General features: G+C 38.7%; 1 protein-coding gene across 5 annotated transcripts in view; it reads right to left on the bottom strand.

Annotated features, from left to right (window-relative positions):
* Nucleotides 1–501: 501 nt before the first annotated feature.
* The window catches only part of LOC119143084 (N-acetylated-alpha-linked acidic dipeptidase 2-like), a 33,164-nt gene continuing 17,763 nt past the window's right edge, over nt 502–15,902 (bottom strand). The window contains exons 13-19 of one of the 5 annotated variants that reach the window (XM_037376929.1): nt 15,173–15,240; nt 10,418–10,509; nt 8,926–9,016; nt 8,007–8,271; nt 4,541–4,622; nt 3,493–3,585; nt 502–1,798 (exon numbers count right to left, since the gene is read on the bottom strand). In XM_037376929.1, the coding sequence (XP_037232826.1) occupies nt 1,609–1,798; nt 3,493–3,585; nt 4,541–4,622; nt 8,007–8,271; nt 8,926–9,016; nt 10,418–10,509; nt 15,173–15,240 (881 nt within the window). In that variant the 3' untranslated portion in view covers nt 502–1,608. Of the gene's footprint in view, nt 1,799–3,492; nt 3,586–4,540; nt 4,623–6,408; nt 6,618–8,006; nt 8,272–8,925; nt 9,017–10,417; nt 10,510–15,172; nt 15,241–15,902 lie in introns of those variants that run through there. The other 4 variants (XM_037376930.1, XM_037376931.1, XM_037376933.1 and 1 more) reach the window with 4 other exon arrangements.

The raw sequence follows: 15,902 nt of genomic DNA, 5'->3' as shown, positions 1-15,902 counted from the left end.
TGCATGCTGACCAGGTCAGCTAAGCACTACTTTTTCCAACAGAAGAGGTAAAGCATGGACTGTGGAAGTGCCATTTCCTCCTCATGTGCAGGCGGCTTCATTTGCAAAAAGCAATCCAATAGTGACTTATAAACACAACATCCATAGTTACACAGTCCTTTCTCTTTCAGAGAGGCTTGTTGGAAGTGATGCCAATGAAAGCCTCTCTTCTTGGTGGCATACACCCCCCCAAACAACTTCCCAAAGGACTGAACTATAGTAATTTCTTGTTCCCTTGTCTGAATTCAAGGCATTTGAGATGAGAACAGCTCCTGTAGCCTAGCAATTGTCTTGTTCCTCTAATTCTGTCTTTTTTAGTACCACATCTGTTCTATTCCCCATAAAACAAAAAGAATTTTATTCCCACAACCTGGTGCAATTTAAAGTTGTGAGAAAAACTGTAATATATTTTACATAAGAGAAGAAATTGGTTATTATCAGCTCCCACAAACTGAAAGGTGATTCAATAAAATTCTAGCAATTTTATTAGTTGTAAAGCATGTAGATGAGAAATACATTTAAGGGGAAAACGAAGCAAGAATCACATTTTTTACAAATTAACATTTTGTAGAATTATTCTTCTCATGCATTTCAGTTTCTCTTTGAATGTAAAAGCAGTTCCTGATGGGAAACTTTCTGCAGGTCTTACCTGCAGACAGAATAACCTCAAGCCCCATGCCCTCATGGGGACAATGTCCTCCAGCTCCCTCAGCTGGAAAGAAGGCATCTGCATGGAAGAGATCTCGCAAGAAAAAATAGGAACAAAAGTGCCACAAGGAGCAAGGATGTCAGCTTTTGGTTATTCCCCCTGAAATCTTTAATTTCCAAAGTGTAAATAAAGGAGTGCACAGTGACTTTTAGAGGGATGGACACTCACTCCCCAAGAAAATGCTTTTGGATTTCTGCATATAAGCAGCTGTTTTCTCTGATTATCAAGAATGGTTAGTAGTACTTTGGCAATCAGCAGGAGGGACAGTATTTATTATTTTTTTTTCAGGAAAAGAAAGCAAATCTGTGTAATGAGCATTCACCAGTCCTGCAGAATAGATTCTGAAATACAGAGATGCCTTTGAATACCCTATATTATAGAAATAGTTATCAGAACAAGAAAAATGCACATGCTGAGAAGTGTATTTTTTCTCTTGAAAAATGTTCCATTGATCACTGCTCCAGACAAGAGTTACAGGTAGCTTGGCAATAACTTGTTTTTAATTGGACATCCAAAATAATGGGCCCTCAAAATTGGTTGATCTTTCAGAAAACTCTAATTGGGAACTGATTCTTCCTTCTCTTCACCATCCCCCCCCCCAAAAAAAAAAAAAAAAAAATCTGCTTCCACTTAGGATTGTTCTTAAACCTACAGCTTTGTCAGTATCAGAGAAGCAGTAATTTCTAACTCAGGAGTTCTCTGGTACACGGAGCTCCTGCTCACCCTGCCAGCACACTTACGTGCATTCAGAAGGCTGGCAAAGCAGCTACAGTAGGCAGTCAGGAGAGACTGGCTCACTGTAGTAGCCTGACTACACTGCGCTTCAGACTTTGCTGTTTGAGCTTTTCGAAGCCATCACCCTATGCTACTTCTTTCAGTGTCCCTGCTGCTGCCTGCACAGTGAAGGCCGCGATGGAAATCTGCCTCTTGACGTCTTCCCAGGCTTCACGCTGATCCGCTTTGCTTTCAATATCAAACATGGCATCGTAGATCCCCGGGAAGGACTCTCCAGCATACTTGTTGTGACTGCTCGGGGCAAAGATAATATGTCTGGGGGGAAAGAAGGAACATAAAATTGCACTAAATAAAAGTAACCATTAACGGAGGGTGTGTGTGTGTGGGGGGGTGTTCATTGTAGGGAACTGTATGTGTGCTACATAAACCATCCATGAATCTCATCAAGATCAAAACTTAATAGATACACAGGAAATCTAGCTGGACCTGTCTTTAAAAAAACAGGAGAAAGCAGCCCCAATGGCAAAATCTGTGGGAAAGGGCACAGATTTAGGACAGATAGACTTCTCCTTGGGAAGAGATGACACATTTGTCTAATTAGGAATGAAACCTTGTTCAAATTTTGAAAATGGGAGCTCAACAAACCTGTTGAACTAATGCAACAGTCTGGAACAGGGAATAAAAGGAGTTATGGCCGTACATGAGAAGTGGAACAGAAACCTCAAACCCCCCCCTAGGCAGGATGATGGTCAGCAGATCTGGGAAAGAAATGTAAAAAGAGGGGGTGTGCGGTGTGTGTGTGTGGGGGGAGAGGGGGGGTCTATGGGAGAATTCTTGAGAAAAGCATGAATTCTTCAGAGAAGAAGTGATCATATTGCATAGTGGAACTGAACTGTGCAAAATTATCAATTTTATTTTAGGTATGTTTTTTTTCTTAAACAATGAATAGTTGCAGATCTGCTTTTAAATTTATTTTTTTCACATGAAGTAGCAAAGCACATTTGTAGGATGTGAAAGAGTCCTCCCAAATAAAAATAAACACTAAAACGATGTTAATAAATGGAAGCAAGTAAAAAAAAATAACTAAAAATCCAGACAGCTCTAAATGATATCTAACACCCAACAAGAAGAACGGTAGAAAACAACCATTTCATTCTTCCAAAAGTGTGAACAACAGTTTATCCTAGGAGGATGCAAGTGTGATTCCCGATTCTACCTGCCTGAGGGACTTCTGGCTTGGTGTGAAAGCCATCAATCAGTGAGTCGGAGATATCCATTCGTTGGCAAAAGGGGGATAAGAGCGTAAAGTGAGGTAGTCACACCTGACACTGGAAAGTGTTACTAATAAATGCGCTGGGTTTCTATAAAGGGTATGGTGGTGCAGCAAACATTGCCTTTCTCCTGGCCTATGTGCTTGTAGAAAGAATATTTCAGGAATAACTAGCTAATGATTTAAGCCAATAGGAGCATCCATAGAAGCAGCCAAAGCTGGGACAGATGGGACCGCAGCGCAGTTCATGGGCCTTTATCTGTCCTGTGCTCAAAGGACTCTCTCCAAGCTCACTCTTCTGGACTTCTTTCTTCATCTGACTCTCACTACACATCTGTTCTCATCCTCTTCTGCTTTTTACTTTACCCTTGTTTCTCCGTTCTTTTCAGTACAATTGATTCACCACTCAACCCTCACTTTGTACAAGTTCAAAAGAGCAAGTGGTGAACAGAAGTAGTACTACACACCTGCAAGTAAAAGTCACAGAGCATAATGGCTAATAAAAAGAGTGACAGACCCAAGAAGAGGAATTAGGCACCACAAGACTGGTGCAGCCAAGTTCTCCTTGGGGGTTATAAACAAAGTCCGCTACTCACTGGATTGTGCCTAAAAGAACCTTTTGAGCTGTAATTCCTATATGAGGCCTATAGAGCAGTTCAACTGACCAGTCAGTGAGGCTGGGGTTCACCTGCAAAAATACAGTGCCTTAGACAGCTGGTCAAGAAACTTGTTCCCTCACCTGTAAAACTTCCTTCCTGGTAAGCCAAGAGGATCAATGAAAGCTCTTTCTAGAAACATCAGCTGATCGTTCATGATTCGCACTGCAACTGGACTGCAGAAAACGGAGACAGACATTTCACACAATGAGGCAACATGACTTCACAGTTTTATTTAAACACTTTTTCTCTTCTTTGGACAGAAAAAAAAAAAGAGAAAAAGATGTTCTACGGTTTGAAAAAGGACGAGGATTTGCAAATGGAGATATTTAATACGTTGTATTAATGCATTGGGATTTCAGTCTTAGAAAACTCAACTACAAGTTTTCATACCATGCAAAATAAAATGGGAGACTTTCTGAGAGTGTCAGATACTTGCTTAGTACTAAATGGCACTAGACACATCCCACTTAACAGGTGGGAGAGGAAGGCTGAGATTTAGGCAAGATGAAGATAGCTAGATTTTGGTGTCCACCCGTAAGCCAAGTGTTGCCCACAAGCCAAGTATCCAAACTCCTGCTCTAGTCTATGCAGTAACATACTAAGAATGGGATTCAGTTGCCTGAACATCTGGTACCACACTAGGTGCCTAAGGAGCACCTAGTGCCTCCAGCCGCTGCACTCAGAGGGCATGGGAGTCCCATAGGCCCTTAGGTTTGCAAGCATCATATGGATATCTTAGATAATCCGAAGCATTACCCTGTCTCCTTGAGGTGTGCTGAAAGTACAGATTCTGGCATCACCCACACCACTCAAGTGTAGGTATCTAAACACAGACCTCAGTCCAACTTTTAACTTTCACTGCTACTTACCTTTCTATGTATTACAATAATTTTAATGATAATCTGGTACTAGTAATAAGCTTTAGAACTGATACTATTTATCATGAGAAGCAAATTCATCTTGGCAGATATTGCCTGTCTCAGAGTTCAAGGGCTCTGTTCTACACTAATCAGAGAGACTCCTCGTGTAGTGACTGGAAAGAAAGAAGTGCCACCCTAGCTACCTAAAGCCGATATACATATATATATATAAAAATATATATATTTATTTATTTATTTTCAGACTTACTCATTCTTGTCAACTTGTTCAAGTCTCCTGTGAAATTCAGCAGCAGCTTTTGAGAAGTTCACCACTGCGGAAAAAAGAGGATCTAGAAAAGGAAGGACTCTGTGAACAACTTCAGAGTATCTATTGAGCCAAATATACATTCAGTTGCCCAGTGGGAGAAAAACTACTTTTGTTTTGCTTATATAATTGCATTAATTTTGTTGTGTTTCCATAATTCATTAGTTTGCCTAGTGCAGACTTTAAAGAGCTGCACTACTAGCAGGAATAGACAAAGACCTTGTGCAATGAGGCCAACAATAAAGCAGAATGTTTGATAAAGCTTTCATAAGTATGCATCTTCCCTCCGCCTGGCAAGGAAAAGACTGGCTCGCACTGCAGATGGAGAACTCTGCAGTTTCCTTTTTTACCAAAGGGACGCACTGCAGCATTTAGGTATAAAAAGCCTGACTTACATCAAAACTACCAGCTCTTCCAGCAGGCTGTGGAAGAACAGCAGGATTTCCCTCTTGGAACGTTACGTCCTATTCATACCATAACAGAAGAGTGCGATATGTATGTGGAATAGTATTAGGCAAGGCATAAAAGACACAGCTGTCAGGGGACACAGGGACAGACCAGGTAGACTAAAGCAGCCAAGTCCTGTGCCGGCGCTACGCGTGCGCTAGTCACAGCATCACAGGTGTCTCTGCCACGACCCTGCGTGCATCCCGCAGAGCTGACACTCGCATCCCGGGATTTTGCCTGCTATGCCTGACTGTGTGTAGGCAGGCTGGCGGGTCAGTCGGTTGCTTTTTCCTGCTCCGTTCCTGGCAGTACAGCCAAGCCGTGTGGAATAACTTAGCCAAAGAAGCAGCAGGCTTTTCTTTGTAATGACGGTTTCAGCTGTGACAATTTTCCTGCGGAAGGGTCTAATTTAATACAGGCCTGGGAAAAGTATCAATTTATGCAAGTAATTTATGTAGAATAAGTAACAGGTAAGTGTTACCAGAAGAACTTTGGGCCTTACTGAAATCAACTCAATTATAAAAAGGAAGGTTTACAACTTGCACATTTTGCCTACAAGTTTCAGAAAACTTTATGTAAACCAGAGTATCCTCTCTTTGACCATACAGGAATAAAGGCATAAGATTAGGTCATCTCCAAAATCCAGTCCTCTGTTGGCAACTACGGCCCTTGACTGTTTATAAATTTATCGCACTATTTTAGTGTAATAGGCTTTCTGTAGATTTATCACATTATTTAGTGACAGGCTTTCTGTTCCCAGAACTATTGAAAGCTGTTCTGCAGTCTCATTTGCTCTTCTGTTTCTAGCAAACATTTTTATTCATCACCAGCCGACACTTGCTGGTTTTTGTATTAATATTTCTGTTTAGTTTATGTAATTAGAAGCACAGATTTTACGTACGCAAGCTGTTTACAGGCTGCAGTATAGGCAGACCCACATCACCTTGTCAGGGTCAGAATTTGCGCCTGACCACGATGGTGGCAATAGTTACAAGTTTACCAGAGGACAGAGTTCTGCCCTGCTGACATCATGGCTATATCATGGCAACAGATTGTATTTCAGAATCAGTAGGAGGGGATTTAAGACAAAAAAGAAAGATAATCTGAAAATACGTAAGAGAATTTGCGCTTATGTTCACTGGCTATTTAGTGTTGTTAGTGTTGGTTATTTTAGAAAATAACACAACATTTCTTTTTTTTTTTTTTTTTTTCCCTGCAAACCTTAGCTCCTGGTAGTATATGACTAAAAGTACGTATTTTATGAAAAAAGGTTTCCAGCCTTCATTTTTGCAGAACAGCTGAAAATGTGAATCCAAAGGCAAATAAAAACCTTAATCTATTATTGAAGGACAACGATTTATTCAGGGTTAATTAACAATTTTCTGACATGCAGTGTTGTTCAAGAGGCAATTCTATGAAAACGCTGAGTGAAATTAATTTGAGTCATAGAATCATAGAATGGCTTGGGTTGGACGGGACCTTAAAGCTCATCTAGTTCTAATCCACCTGCCATGGGCAGGGACATCTTCCACTTCACAGTATTGTAAAAACTGCCTATATATTTTAATGTACTCTGGTAAAATAGAATAAACAAAAATTAAAAATTATAGTTTTATTTAAAAATAACTTTAAACTAAGCAGGTATCAAAGAAGAGCCATGAAAATAATGAAAAGATAGAAAAACATGCCTTGTAAAAAACTGGTCAAAATGACACCTCTAAAAAGTTATTAAGGAGAGAGTTAAGTGACATTGGGGGGGGGGAGAAGAAAAAAAAAAGATTGCTTCTAGAATCAAGGAACAAAAATAGCTGTATTGGTCAGAAGGTAGTTTGAGCAACTTCTAATCTGAAATGAGAAAGAAACTCAAACAATGAAAATAAAGATTTAACAGAAACTTTGGTAGATGTTCTACTACTGCAAAAAAAAAAAATTCCAGATTTGATGTTTCCTTACAAGATGTGCTGCAGTAAACACAGGAACATATTGTAATAAATCCTTGTGTCACGCAAAATCTCAGACCAAATGATCCATCACACAAAGCTTCCTCTGTCTCGAGTGGCCTTTTTACAAAAAACAATGTCTTTTCAAAATAGTCAAAAATTTTTCACCTAACTCATTACATGAAGTTTTAAACATAAGTTTTCATTTTCCCCAAAGAAAGAATCAGTTTGAGTTGCCTCTAATGTTTCACGCAAACCAAAGAGTACTGCATTGCCAAAAAAATAGTCTATATCTCTGAACCATGGGTCCATCAGATAGCAAGTGAATTAGCACTGACTAAAAATCCTCCTTGGTACAGAAACACAAGGGAGGAATGAGGCAAGAAATAAAAAAGGAGGGAGATGGAGAGAAAGAAAAATTACTGTGGAAGCTCCCCTAGCCTGGGCTGCAGAGCATCCTGCTGCTTCAGGCTGTTTATATGCTTCATTGCAAGGTGTTCAGCTGCTCAGCAAACGGATATATTTATGCAGAGGAGTTAGACAAGTGCTCCTGTGGACTAAAAGTGGTAACCAGGCACTGAGACAGATGGTAAGCAAGTTTTCCAGGGTCAGATGAAGTCTTTGGCTGAGGAAGAATGAGCACCTGTGTCTTTCAAGTTCTAGGCAGTTCCCACAAACGTTTAACTTGTCTTCTTTTTTAAGCAGGAAAGTGAGAAGCAGGCTGATGTATCTCTTTATACTGCATTTGAGGTGCATGACTGTTCATGAGCCCTGTAATAATGCTCATCATTAATAATATGCATGAAAATTTTTATAACCCTCTCGTCTACACATGAGGTTAATGTGCGTCTACAATGTGTTAAGTCTGTGTTATGTTTAGGAAGAAAAACCCTGCTTTATCATGATGGTAGAATTGAAACACTTAAGGAAGGAATCAGGTTTCAAAGCTGTAACAGATATAACGTGCCTCTGCATGATTCTAATTAATGCACTTAAGAAATAGTCTTGTGGTTATTACTCACCAAATGATACTTTGTAAGATTTCAGCTGTTCTTCATGTTTCTTGGCCAATTTATAAATTCTATTACTGTATTCTTTTAAGGCTTCTCCATAATCTCTACAGTCGAATGGAATGACCTGGGAATCTGCCAGTTCATAAACCAGTTTGCCTCGTAACTGGGCAATTGTTAGCTGTTTCTTGAAGGTGGGGTCATAAAATTTTTCCACTAACTCAAAGGTCTCATATACAGTGTGATAAACAGGATAATTGCTGAACTTGTCTGCTTTCTGTAAAAGAGCAAGCAAATTTGTCAGTGCCCCATATGCTAACTGCAGTTAAGGGATGTATTGATCATCAACAACTATGATGTTTTGGACAGTTTCCAAATCAAAAATGCTAATTGCTACAAAACACAATTTACTATCCTTCCATTTTTGTCTGTTCATTTTAAGAAATGAAACCAATTTGAATCCATGGACTGCTGCACAAGGTTGGGTGGGCTTCCTTCCTTCTATCTACACAGACCTGCCCTCCGTTCCATTGTACAGAGATTGCCTTCACTAAAAATTAAAACAATTTGGGGGTTGGGATTGCAGTTCTCAATCATGGCCCCTTTTTATCTTGTGTAGTTATTTCTGAACACAATCAGGGAAAATCTGGATATTGAGGGACCTGTTAGTAGCATGGTGGAATTACATATACACCTCCAATCAGATTCTATAAATACCTTTTTGTGAACTTGACAGCCTACAGAATATACACATCACTGTAACAAGTTTTATTCTCCAGACGTTTAGGTTTCTTCCTCAATTAACAAATGACACTTATATAGAAAACATTCAAAGATTCTTCGAAGCTTTTTTAATTAATAATGAATAAATGCTTTTAAAAGATGACCGCTCAACACTATCCAACTTCTTCAAGTAATCTGGAAGACTTACCCTGTTCTTGGTGTAACGGACTCTGCCTGATGCAATTCCCAGTCGTTGAAAGTACGCTTCAAAATCACTGCCTGATCCCAGCTTGTTTATTCTACATGTAGAAAAGACAACATCTTAGTGAGAGCACTTACTGTACGGTATGGTAGTAATGTATGTCAAATGGAGATTTTTCAAAGAAATGGGGGTCAGTTCTGGAGGGCACATGAGGGACACCAGTAAGATAAAGAGACTAGATGAACGGCAAGCTTAATTACTCTAATTTTATTCCACCACATTAATTCAGTATCCAATAATGCTAGGAAGATCTTTTAAAGGTAGCAATTCTGATTATGAGACTGACCACATTTAAAAAAAATAAAAGTACACATTATGCACAAGAGCCATAAAATTGTATCTGACATGCCTCTGCAATCTTAAAACATTAATCATTTATTTCCAAACTAATATGACTTGGGCAGCAATATGTGTAAAGACAGATGTGTTTATATCCTTAGCATATTCCACAGCAGAATCAAAGACTGATGAATAATTTCCAATGCAGGAGCCACAACTGGTTACTTACAAGTAAATACTGCCATCTGCTGGGTAGGTGTGGAAATACAGAGGAAAATAACAATTATAAAGACAGATGTAATATTCTAAGTATTTTCAAATATTTATTTAAATTTTATATTAAGTTCCAGGTTTATCTGCTGAATAATTGGTGTTTCTCAACTAAAAAAAAAGAAAAAAGTTTCTTCTGTTCCACCAAAAGTTCTGTTAGTATAAATATCGACAAAGAACTACTTGTATCAACTGACAAAGATTAGATCCGGTAGCTTTTTCAAGAGGAAGAAATCCCAAGGAGTCTAATGAATCTAGAAACTCATTTTAGCAGGGCCTGAAAGCCAGGGCAGTACAAGCAGAATATTTTGATCTGATCACACCAAGGGGCAGTCCTGTTTACCTTACGTGAGGAATGCCACATTGCGCATAAGATTTAGCCCCGTGAGTCATAGGTTCAAAGAGTGTTTTGGCATTTTAATACCTTCACACATGAAGTCTTAATACCCTCAGTTATAGATTTGTAATGTATTACATTTACATCCATTGTATACACAAAGAATAAGAGCTTTTTAATAACCACTCCAGGCAGTTTCTTTCACGTGAGCATTTGCTTATCCTTACGATTTCGATATTATCTCATCAAGTAGGGTGACTAAACTACCCTGCTCTTTTTTGATTGCTTTCCAAATTGCTTTTCTACTAATAAAAGGCCTTTAAAAAGTGTGAGGTTTCATTTTATAGCACACTTAGATGTCACCATTATTAAAAAAAAAAAGTAATAGATTTTTTGTTTTATTTTACTTTAAAAGATATTGCTACAGAGTCACCTTGTACTAAAAGGCTTTGTATTGCTGTCATCAATAGCACATCTTGAAAAATTCTGGAGAGTAGCCATGCCATGATATGATTAAAATATCAGGAAAGAAAAAACAGACTAACAACTTACCTGGGATAGCTATTATTTTCAGTTGAAGGATCTTTCTCAAGCCAACTCTCATAAAGAGACTTGTTTTCATAACCCTCATCAGAGCTTAAAATCTGGAGAGGAAAATATTATAATCTCATTGGAAGTAACCTTAACTCAATTAATTATCAAACGAGACCTTTACAGCTATCTGCATCATTCTTAATCTACAGCATTGCTGCATGCAGGGATGTACACATACACTATTTACATTTGTTACATACATTTATGGGTCCCAACCACAGAAAGCATCTCAAAGGCACTTGTCTGGAACTAACCACGGACAGTGGGGAAGAGCAGGTTAAAAGTTCAATGACACTAGCTGGAGGTCATCCACTTCTGGGAAAAGTGGATCCCAGTGATTTCTAGGACTTCTTACCACCCGATAGCACTGTGCATGTACACACACACATAACAACACAGAGCTACTCCAGTAGCCAGGATGCCCCAGTTGCTTTCCTTCCAGCAGGCAAGGGAAGATGACAGCTCAAACCCTGTGGAGGTTTGCCCTGTGCAGCAGCAATATTGTCTCAACAGACTAAGCTTGAAATTTGACTGCTTTTTCTATAGGAAGGGTACGAAAGCATTGTGCTAGAAGGAAGGGTCAAAACCCATCATTAACTATATTACAGCAATGCCAAGGGGACTCAAACAGGACTGGACAATCATTGTGCAAGACACCATACGCACAGATGTAGGCCCCACCCTTCCATTAAAAAAAATTGAAAAGCTATATAACCAGGATGGAAAAAGTATTAGTACAGTCATCATACAGACAGCAAAACTATGAAAGAGTATAAAATTAATTGACCCAAGCTCTTAGAAAATCTGTGGCAGAGGTAAAAATAGATCAAGACTCTGGCCCTGGTCTCCATTTACACTTAAACGAACTTTAATAGACATAGTCCTTTAAATATACGATCGGTCATGACGTGCAGAGGTTTGGAATTTTTTTTCCCCAAAGAATACAAAGCATAAATGTTCATGGCTACATACATGGTCCCGCAGTATTGTTGAGACTTAAATTCTGCATTGAAAAATATACAGACTCCAAATTGAAAATCCGGAGTTCTGACCTCTGAGATTATGTCAGCAACTAGCAGAAAAATAACAAATTGTGAAGCAATTGCTTGACTGCTGTAATTTTTAGGGCACTGGGGTCAAATTCTAGGGCTAAATTGGAAATGGCACATTGATAAGAGCAAGTTGAACTCTGACATATGGGAATAGAAGCGCTCCATGCTCTGGCAGAGATGTTATTCTGACAGCTCTGGTCATGTTAAAACCATTGGCCAGCTTTTTCATACACCGTTGAGAGCCTAGTAAAACATACTATTTGCCCTGACTCAGATCCAAACGTAGAATCTGCATAAGCTTGCTGCTACCTCAAGGGAAGATGCGGAGTCCTTTAAGTATAAATACAAAGAAGTGATGATCAGAATGGAGGAATTGGAAATGATCCATTGCAGACACCAGCTGGTGGTGAGCAATTGTCTAAAGCCTAGTAGTAGAGAGAGGCCAAAAAAGACTTGTCGGCAGCTAAATGTCCCATCTGTATGCTAAGGACCACACCTGAATGCAGAACTCCTTGAAAGACAACACTTCATGTATACGCTAATTTATTTTTGGTGAGGAGTGGCTCACTGAAAATAAGAAGAGTAAAGAGATCTTGGGATGTTGGATAGTTGGATGTTAGACTCTTTAACGTGAACAGAAATGATTTTACTTTGGACATACATAATCACCCACACCTGCACTAACCTTCTCTCACATACTGGGCTTCCTGCATGAAACTCAATCCCATGCAAAAGCCTAATACAAAGCATACGGAACATTTTAGTACCATTTGTGCTGTTTCCAAGAATTAACTAGGACTCCTGAGGTGGATAGGACTTCTCACTATGCCTGTTCCAGAAAATAACAACCACAATATGCAAAGATTTAATTGGTTGAGCCTTTGATGTGTATATCTAGCTTCCCAATGTAATCCAAACCCAAATGCATTCCAGTTGAAATAGCAAAACTAAGAATATAATCACTCTGCCTTGGTCCTTCCAGCCCTTCCAGAAATCAGGTGGGTTTTTTTCAGATTAGTGGAAAGGACACAACTTATTACCAAAGGTACAGAATGTAGTCTTTGGTTATCTTTATAAGAGGCTACCTAAATGCAAGTGAATTAAGAAAAAAACAAAAACAAAAACAAAGAAACAAATAAAAAAAAACACCTAAGCAGATCCCTCTGCAAAGCAGAGCTTCCCTGTTCTAGCTATTGCTTTAGTTTCTCTCCCTCTTTTCCTGATCCAATTCACTAGAATTTTTAGACCTGGAGAATAAAGACATTAAAACCCTTAAATGAATTTTATTCTGTGATGCTAGAAGCAGGGAGCCCAGTAAAAGATGTGCCACATACAGTGTATCAATCATCTGTATACAGGTTTCTATGCCAACAAAAATGGTGTTCTAGCTAGACATGGTCCTTCAGCAAACGCCCATTGGTATCCCTGACTTCTCTCAAAGAGTCCATCAAAACACCGTTTTCCTTGAGAAAATTCCAACAATCTCTAGGAATGATCTTACAGAAAAGTTCAAGAGTGGAAGTGTTTCAGAGAAAGATTTCACAGCCTGTGATTTATGGAATGGATCACTTGAGATCACTAGTGACACATCCGCCCTAGTAAACAAAAGGTGGTTCAGAATGAAAACTATAGTGTTGAATCACTGTAGAAATGGAACCATGATTTTATTTTTCAAAAAGATGAGAGGTGGTTCCAGGTTTAGCTGTAAAAAAAAAAAAAAAAAAAAAAAAAAAAAAGAGGAACACACTCCTCTAGAGAAATGTGGCAAGGAGTACCTCACATTTATTTAGAAAGACTGTGAAAAAAAATGAGTAAAAATTAAAAAAAGGATTTCAGATGAGATTCTTTGGGCAGAGACAATATGATAAAACTGGGGAAAATGCTCTTTGACTATGTACAGAAAACAGAGAACATCCGAGAAACAGAATGTTGTTGCAGAATCCTACTCTGTGGAACAACAGAAAACAAAAGTAGTTGAGGGTTTTGTCCACAACAAACAGAAGAAAAATGATCTAAGATGTTCCAACAGGAGCCCATGAAACAGTCACACTTTTCACTGACAACTCTCTACCATAAAATCATCTCCTTTATAAATGGAGCTATGAAAAACATAGATGAATGTAATGTACTTCTAGGCACTTTTTAGCTGGGAGACAGCATGGAATTACGGAATAGTTGTCAGGTTTTCTATTGTTTACATTAAACTTCTATTGTTAAAACTTAAATAATACAATAGGAAAATTTTCAAAAAATCCAGTCTCAAGTACTTTGTATGGTACTTCAATGGAAGTTTTCTACTCGAATCCAGCAATAGTTGAATAGTTGACTGATGATCAAGAGTAAGGTGCTATTTTTAGCCCTGAGTATTTTATATTTTGCAGGAAAACATATCCCTGGGTAAGTGGATTGCTGCAGATAGAAAGTAAATTATTTTATCCAGGGGCCCTGCAGCACTAGGGACATGGCAATTTTTATAGGCAAAATGCCCTTCAGTGTGCAAAGTGTTACAGCTAACGTTTGAACAAGCACAGCTTCTTGCCCAGCGAGGAAGAAAGAGTAAGATCGGAAAAGCTGATAAGAAAATAAAATGTAGAAAGGAAAAGAAAACCATGGAAATAGCATAGATAAACCTCCCCAGATTCAAACCATGCCATTTCCAGTGTTAAAAAAAAAAACATGTACTGGGTTTGAATATAACTTAGGATGAATGCATCTAGTGGGATGGGAGACTAGTAGCTGAAGTCATCCTACCAGTGCCGTTACAGTGTAGATTTTTACACTGGACCAAGTCACCTGGGTTCCCTTAATATCAAGGGGAAAAACAGGTGGAGAGTCCTGTATGCACAAGAGTAGGCAACCACATTTGGTCAAATGTATCTCATCCCAAAGGTGCCTATTTCTACCCATTGCCTTTAAAGGGAGCCTATGTTGCTTCAGTCAAGACAGAGATATCCTCTGTGAACTGAGGTGAATCCAGATCTGAGGATAGTGACCACGGCTCACACTAGGTGCCTAAGCTGGGTAACTCCTCATGCAGCCAATGAAGTTTCATACTTTAATGGATCACAATCTTTCAGCCTTATAATTAATCCTGAAAGGTGAAAGCAATGCAGTCATTGTTAGAGCACTTGTAATCACGCAGATCCATACCGCTGGCAGGTTACAAAACCTGCTCGGTTCTTCAGTCTTTATGACAGTATTTCAGGGGCTCAGGGAGAGAGCTCCGGAAGGGAATTCAGGGGGAACAGACAGAAAGAAAGCGGTAGTTAACCAGTGTGAAAATTAATAGACATTCTTTTGCACATGAAATGGAAATTTAAAATGCAATCTATTTCATTGAATGCTTATCACTTTAGAGAACAGATTTTGCTCAAGTGTTTTATTATCTTGTTGTTATTATTATCATTTTTACTATATATTGAAAATAATATTCCACTTATGCCAGTGACACATTTCAGTCTTTCTAAGAATACTGAAGGACTGGGAGCCTGCACAGTCTACCACTGATGGGATGGTTTGCTATTGATTTTGGTGGAATCAAGATTCTTCCAGCACAGCAATAAGATAAATCCAATATTATTCAGTAATCTGACTTTTTCCAATAAACCTGCAGGTTTACATTCTCAGAAAGTCACAAATAATAGACACTCTTATTCTGTACCTCTTTGGTCAGATTATACACCAGTTTGTAGAGAAGAGGGGTGCAGTCAACTCTTAATGTGTAGTTACCTGAAAATGAAATAAAGACATTGATGTTTTCCCTTTTGTGTAGCAGTGGCATTATCTTCTTAATGTATTAAACCCTGCAGTCCTTTTGTTAGACAAACTTCTTGATTTCAAGGCAGGAATTTAGACCTTGCCTCAGAATATATACAGAAATAGGCTACTTGGTCATACTGTATAAGCTACTGCTACTACAGGACAATGTACATTGGTTTTCATACATACACAGTAATGTAATTAAGCCTTCCCATAGTTCTAAAATATGCCTAACTAACCCTCATTAGCTACAAGACCCTGTCACTCATACGCTCCCCAAAGCTTGTGTTAAGCAGAAGGCAGTGTAACATCCTACTTTTTGTAGGATGTTGAAAATAAAGCTAGCGCATTCAGGAACTGTGCAGGAGTAAAGACATATTCTCTGCAAGATGTTTTAAAAAGTATTTCAATGCAGCTACTTCTTCTCTTATCATAAAGAGTTTTTTTCTCAATGTTTTTGCAGACTGTGTCTGAAAGACAGGTCATCTAAAACACTTGCAAGAGATTTGGCGTTTTATATTTTTCAAATAGGAAGCAACAAGGATGCAATGTTTTCATCTACTGTCTCCTAAACCTCTCCTTTTGCCACTATGCCATGGCTTTTACACTTTACACCCATGAAGTTTCCACAC

The sequence above is a fragment of the Falco rusticolus genome, chromosome 2 (genome assembly GCF_015220075.1).
Source record: "Falco rusticolus isolate bFalRus1 chromosome 2, bFalRus1.pri, whole genome shotgun sequence".
NCBI classification, from domain to species: Eukaryota; Metazoa; Chordata; class Aves; order Falconiformes; family Falconidae; genus Falco; species Falco rusticolus.
Note: the sequence above shows the minus strand (reverse complement) of the source record. Positions and strands in the feature narration are given on the sequence as shown.